This window comes from Malania oleifera, chromosome 12 (assembly GCF_029873635.1).
Source record: "Malania oleifera isolate guangnan ecotype guangnan chromosome 12, ASM2987363v1, whole genome shotgun sequence".
NCBI classification, from domain to species: Eukaryota; Viridiplantae; Streptophyta; class Magnoliopsida; order Santalales; family Ximeniaceae; genus Malania; species Malania oleifera.
This window is the reverse complement of record NC_080428.1, coordinates 35,806,466-35,821,311: the sequence shown is the minus strand read 5'-3', so window position 1 is coordinate 35,821,311 and position 14,846 is coordinate 35,806,466. Positions and strand designations below refer to the sequence as shown.

At 37.6% G+C, this 14,846-nt stretch overlaps 1 protein-coding gene across 2 annotated transcripts; it reads left to right on the top strand.

The window, feature by feature from the left end:
- The first annotated feature begins 1,653 nt into the window (after positions 1-1,653).
- On the top strand, positions 1,654-13,850 carry LOC131144865 (mitochondrial ATP-independent inner membrane protease subunit 1a-like). Of its 2 annotated transcripts, none has more exons than XM_058093781.1 (5): positions 1,654-1,884; positions 1,976-2,200; positions 2,447-2,557; positions 13,174-13,240; positions 13,312-13,583. In XM_058093781.1, exons 1-4 carry the CDS (start codon positions 1,759-1,761, stop codon positions 13,219-13,221), a joined length of 510 nt encoding a protein of 169 aa, XP_057949764.1. In that variant the 5' UTR covers positions 1,654-1,758; the 3' UTR covers positions 13,222-13,240; positions 13,312-13,583. The 2 variants fall into 2 exon arrangements, with proteins under 2 accessions (XP_057949764.1, XP_057949763.1); XM_058093780.1 differs by lacking the exon at positions 13,312-13,583 and adding an exon at positions 13,635-13,850 and having other exon boundaries at positions 1,726-1,884.
- The last annotated feature ends 996 nt before the right edge of the window (positions 13,851-14,846 follow it).

Sequence of the window (14,846 nt, the reverse complement as noted above, 5' to 3'; positions counted from 1 at the left end):
AGGGAAAAAATTAAATAAGGGCAAAAGTTATCAAACAAAGGGGGAGAAGATGTATGGAGAATAAATAAGACGAGAAAGATCAGACGACAAAGGAAAAATTAGCTAATGCATACGATTGATTAACTAAGAGTATCTTAGCTAGACTATAAGGTGGTATTTGCAATCAATAGGATTTTTAAGATTCACTTTAGATTAACCAATCAAAAAATTATGAGAGGATAAAAAATTAAAAATTCAAAAAAAAATCAAAGATCAATATTTGGATGCCTATAAGGGTTGACTAATATGTTTTATATTATAGTATAGATTCATACAATTATAGGAACTGCTTGAGCTTCATTTGAGATAATCATGCATTGGGTTTTTATAAATGTGGTATCATGTCAATTATAAGAATCCAATTGAATTGCATTCAATTGTGATTAATTGGTTGTTATGTTTATCATGGTCATCCATTACTAATAATTATGACTATCTTGTCATTATGTTCGTCAATGATTATAACTAATTAAGGGGATTAGCTATGTGAAACTTTTGAATTGATTTTTTTTTGTACGCTTGGTAGTTGGTTGTAATAACCAAATTATTCCCTTTCAATATTCCTTGCTTCCATGTCAAAGTTGGAAGTTGGATATGGAAGTAAACCTAGGGTAAGAACCAAGAACATTCAAGTCAGGTGTAGCAAGTTGAGAATAGGTCTTCACTAGTTTTACAGTAAGAACTAAGTATAGGAGTTCATTAGCTCATTTACCTTCAATTTAGGAGTAAGAAGTTGGCAATAGGTCTTCATCAACTCCTAATTTTACCATTAGATTGAGAGTAGGAATTGAGAATTGGTCTTCACCAATTCCTTTTATGCTTAGGTCTTAGCTTAAATGTTGAACTGATGTTGTGCATGGATTTGGGATTTCATGTTTGGTTAAATGAAAAGCAAGCTAACTAATCTTGGGCTAAGCTAACTTGAGGCCAGGTTAATTTATGGTTAGGCCGAGCTAACTTGATGGTAGATTGACTTGATGTTTGGTCGAGTTAAGGTTGATTTTAAAGATTAAGTCGAGTTAAGGTTGATTTTAGCGATTAAGTTAAGCCTATAAGGGTAGGCCCACTAAATGTAGAATTGAGGCTAAGTTGATAATGGAGATATCATAAGACAAATTCTCATTATATCTTAAATCAATTAATATTTACCATTAATATTATCTATTTATATGAGTAGATCGGCTAGGTTGAGCTTGTGATTCCTAACTTATAGGAGGAAAATTGATCTAATTTGACTGAATTACCGATCTTGATGATATATCAATTGTTAGTGTTGGTCTTAATAATATGTCAATTTTCGAGCTGTCCTTGGTAATGCATTACTTGTAGGGATAATAAATTTTGATACAGTTGGATGAAAGATCATGCACTAGTCTAATTAATTTAGTTATGTCAAACAAAAAATTGTGCACCAAGTTGATTCATTTAATTGTTGTGTCAATTTCAAAATCTTGCGAGAAAAATATAGTAAAAAAATTCATTTCTTAATTTTTCTTTTGTTTTTCCTTGAAACAATATTCTTGATCACAACAACTACTATCCTGTAATTCTTAAATGTGTTATTGTAATGTAAATCTAACATGAAAATCTTAAACCACACCTCAAGCTTCTAGCGGAAAATAACGAGAGAAATTCCAAAAACGATGTCGTATTGGCCCTGATTGATGTTTCAGAACGTATCATGATTCATGGAGTGTTTGCAGATGTTTGGAGAGGGAGATGGCACTGAGAAATCTGAAGCAATGGAAGAGCATAGCGAAGGAAGCAGTGGATCAAACGCTGACCGTAGCAAAATTCCTCTGCTTCTTGCACGTCACCAACACCTACCTCTGCACCACTGCTCTCGTAAGCTCCACAAATCCTCCCACTCCACTCTTCGTTTACTCCCCTCCTCTTCCTCCTTCCCTTCGACCTGAGAAACGATGGTCTGTTGCAGGCTTACGGGCCCAGTATGCTCCCTACCTTGAATCTCACGGGTGACGTGATCTTGGCCGAACGGATCTCGACCCGCTTCCGCAAGGTGGCTCCCGGAGACATCGTCCTCGTTCGCTCCCATGAAAACCCTCGTAAGATTGTCGCGAAGCGCCTGATGGGTATGGAAGGTGATCGTGTTACTTTCGTCGTTGATCCCAAGAACAGTGATAGACTTGACACTGTAGTCGTATGAACTACAAGCTGAACTTTTCTTTCTTTATTTATTTTTTTCCTTTTTCTTGCTTCTTTCTTAATGGGTTTGCTGTTGCTGCATTCATTCCCAGTGTTAAGTGTGCTTTTATTGGTTTTGGGGATTGTCTTTTTTAGTTCTCTCTGTCAATTTTAATGTTGATTTTTTGCTAAATGGGTTTCAAAGATTTGAGTTTAGTTGTTCCTGATCTTCCTTTCTCTCTCTCTCTCTCTCTCTCTCTAGGTTCCAAAAGGGCATATATGGATTGAGGGGGATAACATTTACGACTCCAATGATTCGAGACGTTTTGGGGCTATTCCTTATGGTCTTCTTCAAGGCAAAGTATTTTGGAGGGTGAGTGAAAGCTTAATACCTCTGCTGGTGTTTGGGGTCATAAAATTCTCCCTTTTCAAATTGGTTGTTGTGTTTAGCTGTAGGAAATATTTGGACAGTCAAAGCAAGTATCCTCGAAATTTCTTATCGTAGTCAATCAAATGAAATTGCTGAATTGTTAGTTTCTTTAGTTTGCTTGGATTTTAATTTTGTGTTTATCTCGTGTGTCTGTGTGGCGCAAGAGAGAGTCATTCTTTCACAAAACTATCTTCTTTTAGTATTCAAGTAAAACTTGTTTCACATTTCACTCATGCCTCTTTGTTTGTAGACTATTTTGAGTGCAAAACCTTATGGTTAACTATGTGGAGAGTTTTATTTTGCAATGATGACTGGGATTAATTTTCTGTGTGGTTTTGGCCACCTTGTCATCGTTAGAACCTAGCATTGATTATTTTTGTTGGATATCTTGAAAAAGCTATCTTGATCACATGAGTTCTCGAGTCCCTATACTCAAAGTACTTTGTAACTAAATGTTACACGCTTGATTGGTTGAGAATATATTTCAAAACTTATTTCTCGAAAAGGAAACAATAGTCCTTTGAGGGGACTATGTATCTCTGTCCGAGTTATCGTTGGTGTAGCCCTTCCCCTCCTATTGCAGTTCACAACAACAAATTCACTTCTCCTTGCTAGTGTGTTGTTTGGTGTTGCAAGTGTCCAAACAATCTTAATTGCCAGTCCTTGTCTTATGTTTTATGGGCACTATCGTGTGCTAATCACCCTTAATTTATCATTTAGAGTTATACCACTCATCCACCTTAGATGATTCGCATTTATGCAACTTTTACTTTTTAGATATGTTGCTTCTTAGTTGCCCCATATTTTGATTCATATTGGAAAACTATAATCATTGGAGAGAGCATGACGAAGAGACAAGGTGTCCCTCTCAACACGATTGTCTCTACCCTTTGAGCACTTGAGCATGGCGGCTTTCTCCCTTGTGTCTCCTCTTAGCCCCTATCTAAGCCTCCCTCATCGTCGATTGTCCTTCCTATTCACAAACCCTAGCTTTGACTCCAAATATTTTTGTCAACCAGCTTCCTTCAACAGCCTTGCTAAGTTCGAACCAAATACCAACGTTGGTAGAGGCCTCTGTGATGATTGTATCCCTCTCTATGACGTTGGACAACAAACCTTAACTACTTGTCTCGATTGAAACTCCCTCCCAAACTCCTTGTGATGTTGTTTTCTTTCATCGACAATCGTGCACTCCTTCTCAACCCTTTGCAATGACTTCTAGATAATCTTGGTCCTGTGATAGGACGCAAGTTAAACCCTTTCGCATAATTTCTTTCCTTCATTCTACTATTCACTTTGGTCCTCTCTCATCCATCCCTCTCGACTTTCTTGGATTGCCTAATATCCTTGCAGGTGCTCAAATCAGGGATGGGAGAGTTCCGTTCCCTAAGAAATGAGAGGAAAGTGTTCTTTGTGGTTCGGTTTGACTTAGTGACTTTCCGTTTTATGGAATATGCTGGGAAATTTGTCTCATTCATTGTGATGGCGAAGGATGAACTAGTCTGGATCCTAAAGATGTTCGGAGTATTTGCGAGGCTAATGTAGAGAGCCAAGGAATAAGATTCGGCAAGGCTCAGATTAGTGTGTGTTTGAATCTCCATGAAAATGGTAGGGGTAGATACATATGCCTAGTGAAAAGTAACAAGAAGTTTCTATTCATTGTCCATATTCCAGAGGATGATCATAAAAAGGGGTGGAGGACCCTTCTTGAAGCCCTGTTGGAAATTTTGCCAACCATTGCTAAACTTCTTGCGAAGAGTGTTAGCTGGAGTGTTTGGACTGTGGTTCATTGAACATCATTTCAGAGGCAACCAGTCTGAGAAGTGTGTTCTAGAGACTTTCGCCATATTCATCCTATGCCGATGTAGTTAGAGCAGGCCCTAGGTTGAGGATGGATTCAAAAATGGTTATCTTGCACTGTCATAGGGTTTGTATCGAGAAGAGAAAGATGAAATCCATCTGGGTCATTAAAGAAAAGGGCTCAAATGCTGGGTGCCAAAATTTAGAACTGCAACATACTAGGCTTGATTTACATAGGGTGAAAGATTTGCTAGATAATTGAGAAGAGGTGGTTGGGCTTTGTTTAGAGAATTGTTTGCTGTCAAGGGAACCTATGACAGAGTGTGTTTAGAAAGAGGATGTAGACTTTGGCAAGCAAGTTGAATAGTAGTAGCAAATCATGTTGAGTCGGCGAACACGAATTTTGAAGGGGATATGGAAGAGGGTTCAATGTTTGATTCAAATGAGTAGATGGGCAGCACGTGTGAGTCTGAGAAGGAGCTTCTAGTTGATTAGATGAGAGCTGAGTTCAAGGTTGAAGGTTTGTTTTAGTTGTTTAAAAATCTCGATGAAGAGCTAAGAGAGGATGAGGCTAACAGGGAGGAGAATCCAGAATCAAGTTCGCAACAAATGGAGAGTGTTAGTCTTCACTTGAATTCAAATCTTGCACAAGCAAGTATAAATTTTTCTAAGTACAACTGTGACCGGTTGAGTGCCTGCTGTGGTAAACTTACCTCTTGACCCTGGCCATGGGCTTAGTCCCTAACTTGTTTCTGAGTTGGTCGTTCCTTGTTGTGATGTTAAGGGGAATCTTATTGGGAAAACGGATCTTCTTTCCGAGGACCTTTGTTCATCTAAGAGTTGTAAAGGCATTTTGGCCATCCCTATTAAACCTATGTTTGCCTTCTTAAGTAACTTTTTGCCATGAGGATGATTTTTTAAAGGGGAGGGTCTTGAACTTAGCTCCAAGGGAGGTGAGAAAGATTGCCTTGACTTGCATTGCAACAACTCCTCGAAGATATGGCTTTGGAGTCGTTGACTTGATTGGTAAAGTGGTTAGGCTAGGTTTGTGTCCTAGTACTTATGAGAGAAGAAAGAAGAAAGTCTAGAAGGAGTTAAAAAACTTGGTATCGTCAATCAATTATGGGTGTGGGAAAGGAGTTGAGAAGGTTGGTAAATGCGTTAGGTTATGGAAATAGTCAGTTTGAATGTGAGAGAATTAGGGAGTTGAGGAAGAGGATATTGATTAAGGTGTTATTGGATAAAAACTCCCTTGATGTTGTACTTATCAAGGAAACAAAGTTGGAATTGATAGATAGGGGATTAATGAAGACTATTTGGGGTGGGCGTTGTAGGGATTGGAAACTTTTTGCTGTCAAGAGGTGCTTCTAGGGCCATTTCTTGTCTTATGGGATTCACATTCTATTTTGAAAGTGGCTACTTTGACGAGGCTTTTTTCCCTCTGTCGATTTTGTTCAAATTTAGAGGGAGGGGTCAATGGTGGGTCTCTTTAATTTGCGGTCCTTCTAGGCCTACCTTGAGGAACTCCTTTTGGGAAGAGCTCAACTCTATTTTTGGCTTTTGCTCCCCTAAGCGGATCATTGAAGAAAATTTCAATGCGTTTAGATTTCCTAGAGAGGCGGGGGGGGGGGGGGGGGGGGGGGAGAAGAACTACTGCAAGTATGCTCAAGTTTGATTCTTTAAATTGGGGTTGAGAGATCTTCCTTTGGGGAATGCTTCGTTCACTTGGTTTCTTGGGGGGCTAACGCCGTTGCTAGTGGATTGGATAGATTTTTGTCCTACAGTGAGTGATAGGACAACTTTTCTAATCTATCTCGTACAACTTTTCATCGGACAACTTCCAATCACTTCCCTACTTTGCTGGAGTCTATTAAGGTGTCGTGGGGTCCTACACCTTTAAGGCTTGAGAACATGTGGCTTAATCATGCGATTTTTAAGCCTTCGGTTAGGGATTTTTGGGTAGAGGATGTGGAGAGGGGTTGGGATGGGTTCAAATTCATGAGGAAGTTAAAAACGTTGAAGAAAAAACTAAAAGTTTGGAATAAGGGGGAGTTCAATGATGTTAGGCTTAAAAAATATAATCTTTTGAGCGATTTGGCGGGTCTAGATAGAAAGGAGGAGTAGGTAATGTTGTTAGACAATGAGGAGGCTAGAAGAATCTATTAAGACCGAGTTGGAAGTGGTGATCTTTTAGGAAATGAGGAGTTTGACACAAAAGACAAAATTTAAGTGCATGAAAGACGATGATTGTAATTCCTCCTTTTTTCCATAGATTAGCCAATGGAAATAAGAGGAAGAATTTGACTAGGGAGTTGGATTTGGGGGACAGGAGTACTAATGATCAACGTTTTAGATTTTATATTATTACCTACTTTTTTCGCAATTTGTATTTGGAGGATAGTCTTAATAGACCTATGATTGAGGGTTTAGATTGGGATCCTATCTCTGCTGGTCAATTGCTTTGGCTAGAGATACATTTTGATGATGAGGAAGTGAGGGGGTGGTTTTTGGGATGTATAGAGATAAGGCTTCGGTTCTGAATGGGTTTAACATGACATTCTTTCAATACTGTTTAGAGATAGTTAAGGCTGCTTTGATGAAAGTTTTCTGAGTTTTATTTGAATGGGATTCTGATCAAGAGTATCAACTCTGACTTTATCACTTTGATGCCTAAGAAAGCTAGATCTTCTAAGGTAGAGGACTTTAGACCTATTAGTCTTTTGGCTTTTTTGTGTATAAGATTATCACTAAAATCTTAGCTAACAGGTTGAGTGCGCGGCTCAATGATTCTATTTCTATAGCCTAGAGTGCTTTTGTTTTTTTTTTTTTTTTGGGGGGGGGGGGAGGGGGGGGAGGGGGGGGGTGTTTGGGAGGGGACAGTGGATGCTATCCTAGTGGCTAATGAGTTGGGGAGGACATTTGTAGGAATAAGAAGAGAGGGTTTATTTTTAATGAAGTTTTCAAGAAAGCTTATGATAGAGTGAGCTGGAGGACTAGAGTTTGGGCAACATACGTGGGGTGGGTTTTATTGGAATGGCCCCTAACTTATTTAGAGGTTCTACTAGGTGGGGATTCTAGAGGGCAGATTTTTGGAGGAGGATTTTGAAGAGATTAGATGGTTGGAAGGGTGCCCTTTTCTTCTTTGGTGGTAGAATTTTGCTTATTCAGGCTTGTCTCTTTTGTATCCCTTTGTATTTTTTTTTTCCTGTTTTTAGAATTCGGGAGTCGTGAGCAAGCTTGAGAGATTTGTGAGGGATTTTTTGTGGCCTGGTTTGGGGGTCGTAGCTCTTAGGGACCATTTAGTAAATTGGTGGAGGATAGTAATTCCAAAAAGGATGGGGGTTGGGTCTTTGTAACTTGGTGTCTAAAATCACCGCTCTTTTAGCTAAATGGCTGTACTGCTTCCCCTGTCATAAAGTTATTCGTATTAAGTTTGGGTTGGATGAGAATGGGTGGGATACCAATGCTAGCTTGAGAAGTTCTTTGGGGAGTACGTGGGGGTCTATTTCCGAAATTTACTGTATTTTTATCCCTCGCACTAAATTTGTAGTGGAGAGGGGGTCCCTGATTTGTTTTTGGAAAGACTCATGGCTTGGGAACGATTCTTTCTCCATTTCTTTTCCATGTCATTTTAGATTGTGCTCTGAGCCAAACAGAGTTATTTCTTTCTTTGTGGATAATGGAGGGGCTTTCCAGTCTCTTGGAATCTTCAATTTAGGAGCTAATGATAGGGAGATGGTGGAGTTGTCTTCATTATTGTCCGCAATGAACAATTGCAAATTTTTCTTGGGTAGGGATGTTCATTCTTGGTGTTTGGATTAGTGTTTTAAAAGGCAAAGGCATAAGGCGAGGCATTTTTTCTTTGATAAGGTGAGGTGTAAGCCTCAAGGCCTTGAGGCGTAAGCCTTTTGGGAGTTTAATTTTTTATTAAAAAAATATATAAATAAATTATAAATATTAAATTTATATAAATTTTATTTAAAAAATATTATTATATATTTTTAAACCCTTAATAACTTAAAAGTGGGGGCTAAAGTCAATACTTTATAAACTCCACAGCAGATCCCAGTCCCACATCTCTCTGGTTTGTCGGGTCCTTGACATGGAGAAAGATCACCCAAGAAGATAAAGTTACTAGAGTAGGAAGATTTGGAGTCAATTGATCATATGAGACATTGTCGAAGGTTGTGAGAGAGGATCGTTCGTAAATGGAAGCTTTGTTGGAGAGAGGCAGAAGGTTGGAGGGAGTCGTCAAAGATAGACGCAAGGCTGGAAGAGAGAAGACCTCTGCACAAGCTGAGACCCTGTAGGGGGTCACTAGAGAGAGACCAGAGGTTGGAAGGGGTCGTCAGAGAGAGGAAAGGCTGGAGGGAGTCATTGGAGAGAGACGAGAGGCTAGAGGGAGTCGTTAAAGACAGATGAAAGGCTGGAAGAGAGAAGACCTTTGTGCAAGAGCTTCAGTCGTCAAGACGCCCCAGGGGGGGGGTGATGACACTCGTCAAGCCCTAACAGATATATATATATATATATATATATATATTTTATATTTTAAACATTATTATGTCTGCTCCCAAAAGGCATACATATTCCCATCTGAGGCGTAAAAATCGTGCCTTTTGGCCTGAGGCGTACGCCTCAGCCCTAGAGGTGAAAGCATTTTAAGAGTCTCGCATTTTAAGTTACGCCTTAGGGCGTTTTATGCCCAAAATGCATCAAGGCGCACTTTGAGGCACGCCTCAGGTTCGCATTTTAGAACATTGGTTTGGATCACTCGGGGGGTGTTTTCTTGCAAATCATTCATTGAGTTTGACCTATTCAAATTATCCCTATCCTCTTTACTCAATTATTTGGCAGGTTAAAGCTCCCTGAAAATTTAAAGTGTTTAAATTAATACCAATAATTTGTTGCAGATTAGGAGACCTTTGAAGGTTCTCTCTCCAGATGTTTGTGTGCTCTGTTATAGGAATTACGAAACAGCCTCTCCCCTCTATTTGCTTTGTGATTTTGCATGGAGGATTTGGAATAAATTGTTCGGTGTTAAGGAAGAGAGTGGAAGATTTGTTAATCACTTCTTTTGCGGGCTTTGGAAGAAGGAAGGATAAGGCGGCTCTATGGAAGATGGGGTCTTTGGTTGGAACGTAGTGCAGGGATTTTTTTCGGGAAGAAGTTGAATTTGTATTTGGTCTGGGAAAAGATTTAAATCTTTACTTCTTTATGGTGCATTAGGTTTGGAATTTTTAGAGAAGCTAGCTTTCAGGATTTAAATAGGGATTGGTAGAATTGGTTGGATTAGTTTCAGTTTTATGGCATTTTAGTTTTTCTCTTGTTTGTTGCAGATTTTTTTTGGAGATGCCTTTTCTCCTGCTTGTAAATTCTCTTCCTATTAACGAATTTCTTTTGCCATAAAAAAAATTTTGATCCATATAACATAACCGGTTTTATGTCAATCCTATTAAAATTTTCCTTTTAATATTAACAATATTTTATGACAACAGAACTCACTTGAATCACTTCTTCATTTTACTTGACTTTCTTTAAATCTATGTATTACATCTTCTTCACTTTTTCTTTGCATGATAGATCCAAGGGAAGTATATCTTGATTAAAGAGTTCAGTATTTTCTCTAATGTTTCTCTGAAAATGAGTGAAACTACATTTCGTACGTTTTTGTCTTATTTCTAACTTATCTTAAAAATCTGGATTCTAATGCTTTTCATTGTAGTTCTACCTTGGGCTTACTCCATTTTTAGTTTCATCAATCATGGCAATTTGTTGCAAACATCATGTGACATGGAATCTCATTTTGGATATTCCTAGCAAGTTCATTTATATAACCAAAGGAAAATGATAAAGACTTAATGGAAACTCCTATGTGGCATTGGTTCATGGATCAAATCTGTCCTGTGACATTGTGATTTGTCGGAAATGATACTTGCAATGTAGGAGTCCCAAATCTGTTTTAGAAGCATATTATTGATACATTTATGGGAGTGTGCATCCTCATCTTTGGTTTACTCTTGAGAAAAAAATGATAAATTAACCATGCCTTCCCAAAAAATCCTCAAAATGAATGAGTCATGCTTCTCAAAAGGAAATACTTGCACATAGAGGAAATTTTTAAAATTACTCAATTAACTAAAATACAATGTCAAAAACAATAATAAGAATAGAGGAAGGTGATGAGAGAAACATGGTCACCGAGAGGAAAGAGAGAGGGAAGGGTAGTTTGAGATTGGGAATTGAATATGCTATAAACTTGTGAGGGTATTTTTGAATTTTTAAAAGATATAACAGGGGTCTTGCTCGTCATTTCAAGTTTTTATTTTTATTTTTTATGCTTCCTCTAGGTTGAGAATTTGGATACCCACCTATGTAGATGAGAATGGGGATGCTGTTGTGTGAAGAGTTTTTTGGGATTATGTGTCATTCTTGGGAATGGGATTCCTGATCATAGTATGTGAATTAAACATGGGAATACCTGGGTAAACAACAAGGATTCTTGGGAATCATTGGTTGATCCCCTAAACCAAACATAACATTAATGTACACATTGTGATTGAAAATTTCCTTGACCTATGGCCCTAATGCTAGTCATCATTATACCTTGAGGGACATCCTAGTGGTTAAGCTTGGGAATTCCTTGTTGTAGGTCTCAATCCTGGGAGGGATGGGGTGGGGTATGAGATGGGAGTGGATGCAGCCTAGGCTGAGTGTGGGTGTCGAGACCAAAAGATGATCTATATATGCACATTACATGCTCCATTTTTTTAAGAACTGATTATAGGACTTCCCTCGTACCTTGTCACAGGCTTTCTCTGGGTTAATAAAAGCCAGGTGTGTGACCCTTGAACTTCTAGCCTTATGATGATTTCTTTGACGAAAGAAAACGATGAAAACTCTCCGATACTTCACCTTGTTCTCCTCCTAAACCTACATTCTCGCTTTTTCCTTGCTAACCTCAACCTGAATCCCTTTGGGGTATCACCTTGTCTTTTACGCAACCTATTTTTTCAGCTCAACCCCTCTCAAATTAAGCATCTGGCAGTCAATTAGAAGTCATCAAACAACAGTGACTTTGAACCATGAATAGAAAATTGTTCTTCTTTGAAGATAGGAGTTCCTAGAGGGTGATCGAGAAAAATAAGAGACAATCCTTATCCATTACGTGATGATAAACATCGGTGGTTGTCAAAAGAGTTGTGAAATTTCCACTTCATGAAAACCCCGAACCTTTGGGTGAAGAGATTTAGGACACCAAATTACATTTTCTTTGTTTGCTTGAGAGTCAACGTGATGCAGGGGCAGCATCAAGGATCTACAGCCATGGGTGAATGTAGGAGAGAAGGGAAGAAGATGGAAGAGAGGAGATACAAGGGGAAAACTCACGTTCAATTCATTCAAATTCAACAACTGCCTAAAATATGGCATTCACACACTATTTATAAGAAAGCCTCTTCACATGAAATTACATGTATACCCCTAAAGCTACATTACATGACAAACATATCCTTAGAATACACAACATGACAAGCAGCCCCCAAATACACATAATACTATACTAGTTAATGCTAAACACGCAATTGCTACTAACTAAACCCAACAACAATCCTTTGACCCAATTCTTCTTAATTATTCTTCAATAAGGATCTTCCCGAGGTCTTTCTTCTTGTCCTACATCAAATTTTCCGCAGTTTGAAAAATTTCAGCCTTGAATTTTGAAATGCTGGAGGATCAGAAGTAAGAAGCAAACTTGGACTCTTCAAAAGTCAGTGCTTGAGTGATACTGATACAAGAAAGCCCGATCCTTTGACGGCATCATAGACTTGAATTGAGAGTTGACATCAATAAATACATCAGGAATGACAAACTCAATAATAGTAATGTTTGAAAGAATTTGGGTGTCTTCAAACACATGCATTTCCTTGCTCATAGTGTTTTCAAGTGGAGTAAATGTGGCTGATTCTTTGTCTTGGTTGATTGGTAGAGCAAGCTTCAAAATGATTTTCTTCCCATTATATAGTGGAAGGAATGTGTTCTCATGTCATTGAGTCGTATTTTAAATCATCCAACCAAGGAGTACCTACTCAATATTCATGGGTATGATATCACACCAAACATTATTGAAATAGTCACCTGTCTGGATGACTGAACATCTTTCACAACCATGTAAGACAATGTTATCAATCCAAGACATCTCATAAGGCTTTGGGCGAGGTTCTAGGTGAAGAAGTTGCATTTGAGTGACAACATTTGTGGAAACCTTCATAGGACATTGTCCATCAATGATGACTTTGCAAACATTTCCTCCACACGTGAGATAGATGTGAAAAAGCTTGGGATTGTGCCCAAGATTTGATAAATGGCATTCCTTTTCCTAATAATTTGCCACCATTATGCTGGATTTATACATATAACTGCTGCAACAATATATCTCATAAAGTACCTTAACACAATTTGACCACGATTCTCAATCTATTCATGTAAAACCACAAGTTGATTCTCAATTTTCAAGAGCTATCTTCAAGTCGCCTTTAATCTTGAGCATCACATAGAAATGAGTCAAATTCACTTAGAAAACTCACAAATTGCAGCGACAAGACCTGATTTTTGATGTTGGCAGTGACAATTTTTAAAATTTCATCTCAAATTATTTCTTATATGAAAATTCAAAAGATTCATTGATGTTTAATTTTCATATTATTTCTTTTGCTCCATAGTATCATTTTAAAGCTTCTTATGGATTTGCTCTCTTGCCACAGATATGGCCGCCTAAAAGTTTTGGTTCTTTATGCCAAAAGTCACAGTAAAATAATTACGATATGAAAGGTAAACTTCTAAGCAACTGATCCTTTCTATTTCCATGTGGAATTTTGGGCTTATCTTTTCCCCTTTTGCAGCATGTTTCTGCAATGTGAAAATGTTGTCTCGAGGTTGCCATTAGTATTCCCTCTAGAAAATATAGGAGCATCCTGAATTCATAAATGTGAAATAGCTGGAATTCAATTTTGAAGAACTCTTTGTGAAGTTTTGTCTTTTTTTTTTTTTTTTTTGTGAAGACATTCTTTTTAAAGAATCATTCTCCTTTCTGCGGGTTTGTAAAGAATCCTTGTCTTTTTTAAGTGTCCTACAAAGCTTTGACAAAATATGAAAAATGTTCGAAATTTATTGATACCGACTTTTTTTCTTTTCGTTCTATATATAAATTTTGTTTCCTTGTCAGGTGTTTAATGATGAAGAAATATGATGATTGAAATACATAACAGCCATTAATCTATTATCATTGCACTGTAATGTTGGATGTATCATGGATGTAAGAAATGCCAAGAAATTTAAATTGTCTCCACCATTGAATTCTATAATATGATGTCTGTAGCTCAAAAATATAATGTTTTATATATATATATATATGATGAATTCTTGCTTTTATTGAAGCTAAGCCGTAGTTGTTTTGTTTGGTCATTTGATGTGTTAAGATTCAATGACAAATTTTTGATGAATTAAAAAATACCTCCAATGGCAAAGATTCTCTCCTCAATGAAGATTGATTTTCAGTACCCATTCTCTCTCCGCCTCGGGCTCTATTTGTTTCCTTAAATTATGTAAAAAAAAAAAGAGAAATATTTTCCAGATCAAGTTTTTCACCTAATTTGAGGATATTTACAAGGAAAGAGGAGAGGAAAAACAGCTTCCCAGATTTTTCACCTTCCAGTGTATTCTGTATTTGGGGAAACATCCTAAAGAAGCTATTGACGGCCTAAACTTGTTTTTTTTTTATATTAGTATTTGTTCTTTGGGGGGCGCACAAGCTTCCATGCCATATTGGGGGTCTTTTCTTTTTGGAAGGGTGCCATGACTAGCGCAAACGGATTGTGTTTTAAGTCTTTACATATTTATTTTGATAGTTAACTTGTTCAGGAATTGATGCATACATAGAGAAAAAATCAGTAAAACTGATTCAGTAACTAGACGATGCAACTCAAATAAACAAATAATCACACAACCTCTACTTATAATAATTATTGTTAATATTATTGGAATTGCAGGCCCATGCCCATCTTCTATAAACGTATATTGAATTTGAGTTTAGTGGTGTGGGCCGTGACATTGTGCTTGGATGTTGCATTGCATTTCATATTGGGGGTTTTCGATCTCGAATGGAGTTTGGATGAAGTCAGTTATGTTTTTGTTTACGAGTTCTTTGGTCTGGTTTGACTTGCACAATGGGTGTGTTAAATGGGTCCTGAATCAACCCATTTATCAAAGAGAATAAAATAAATGTTCATACTTGTTTAATTAATTAATGGATTGCAAATGGATACTTGTTAACAAGTTATAATAAATTTCAGCATATTTAGGTGGAACTGTGGAAGAATATGGCACTTTCCCTTTTCATGTGTATGTATTTTACATCCATCAAATGGGATTTTCCCCC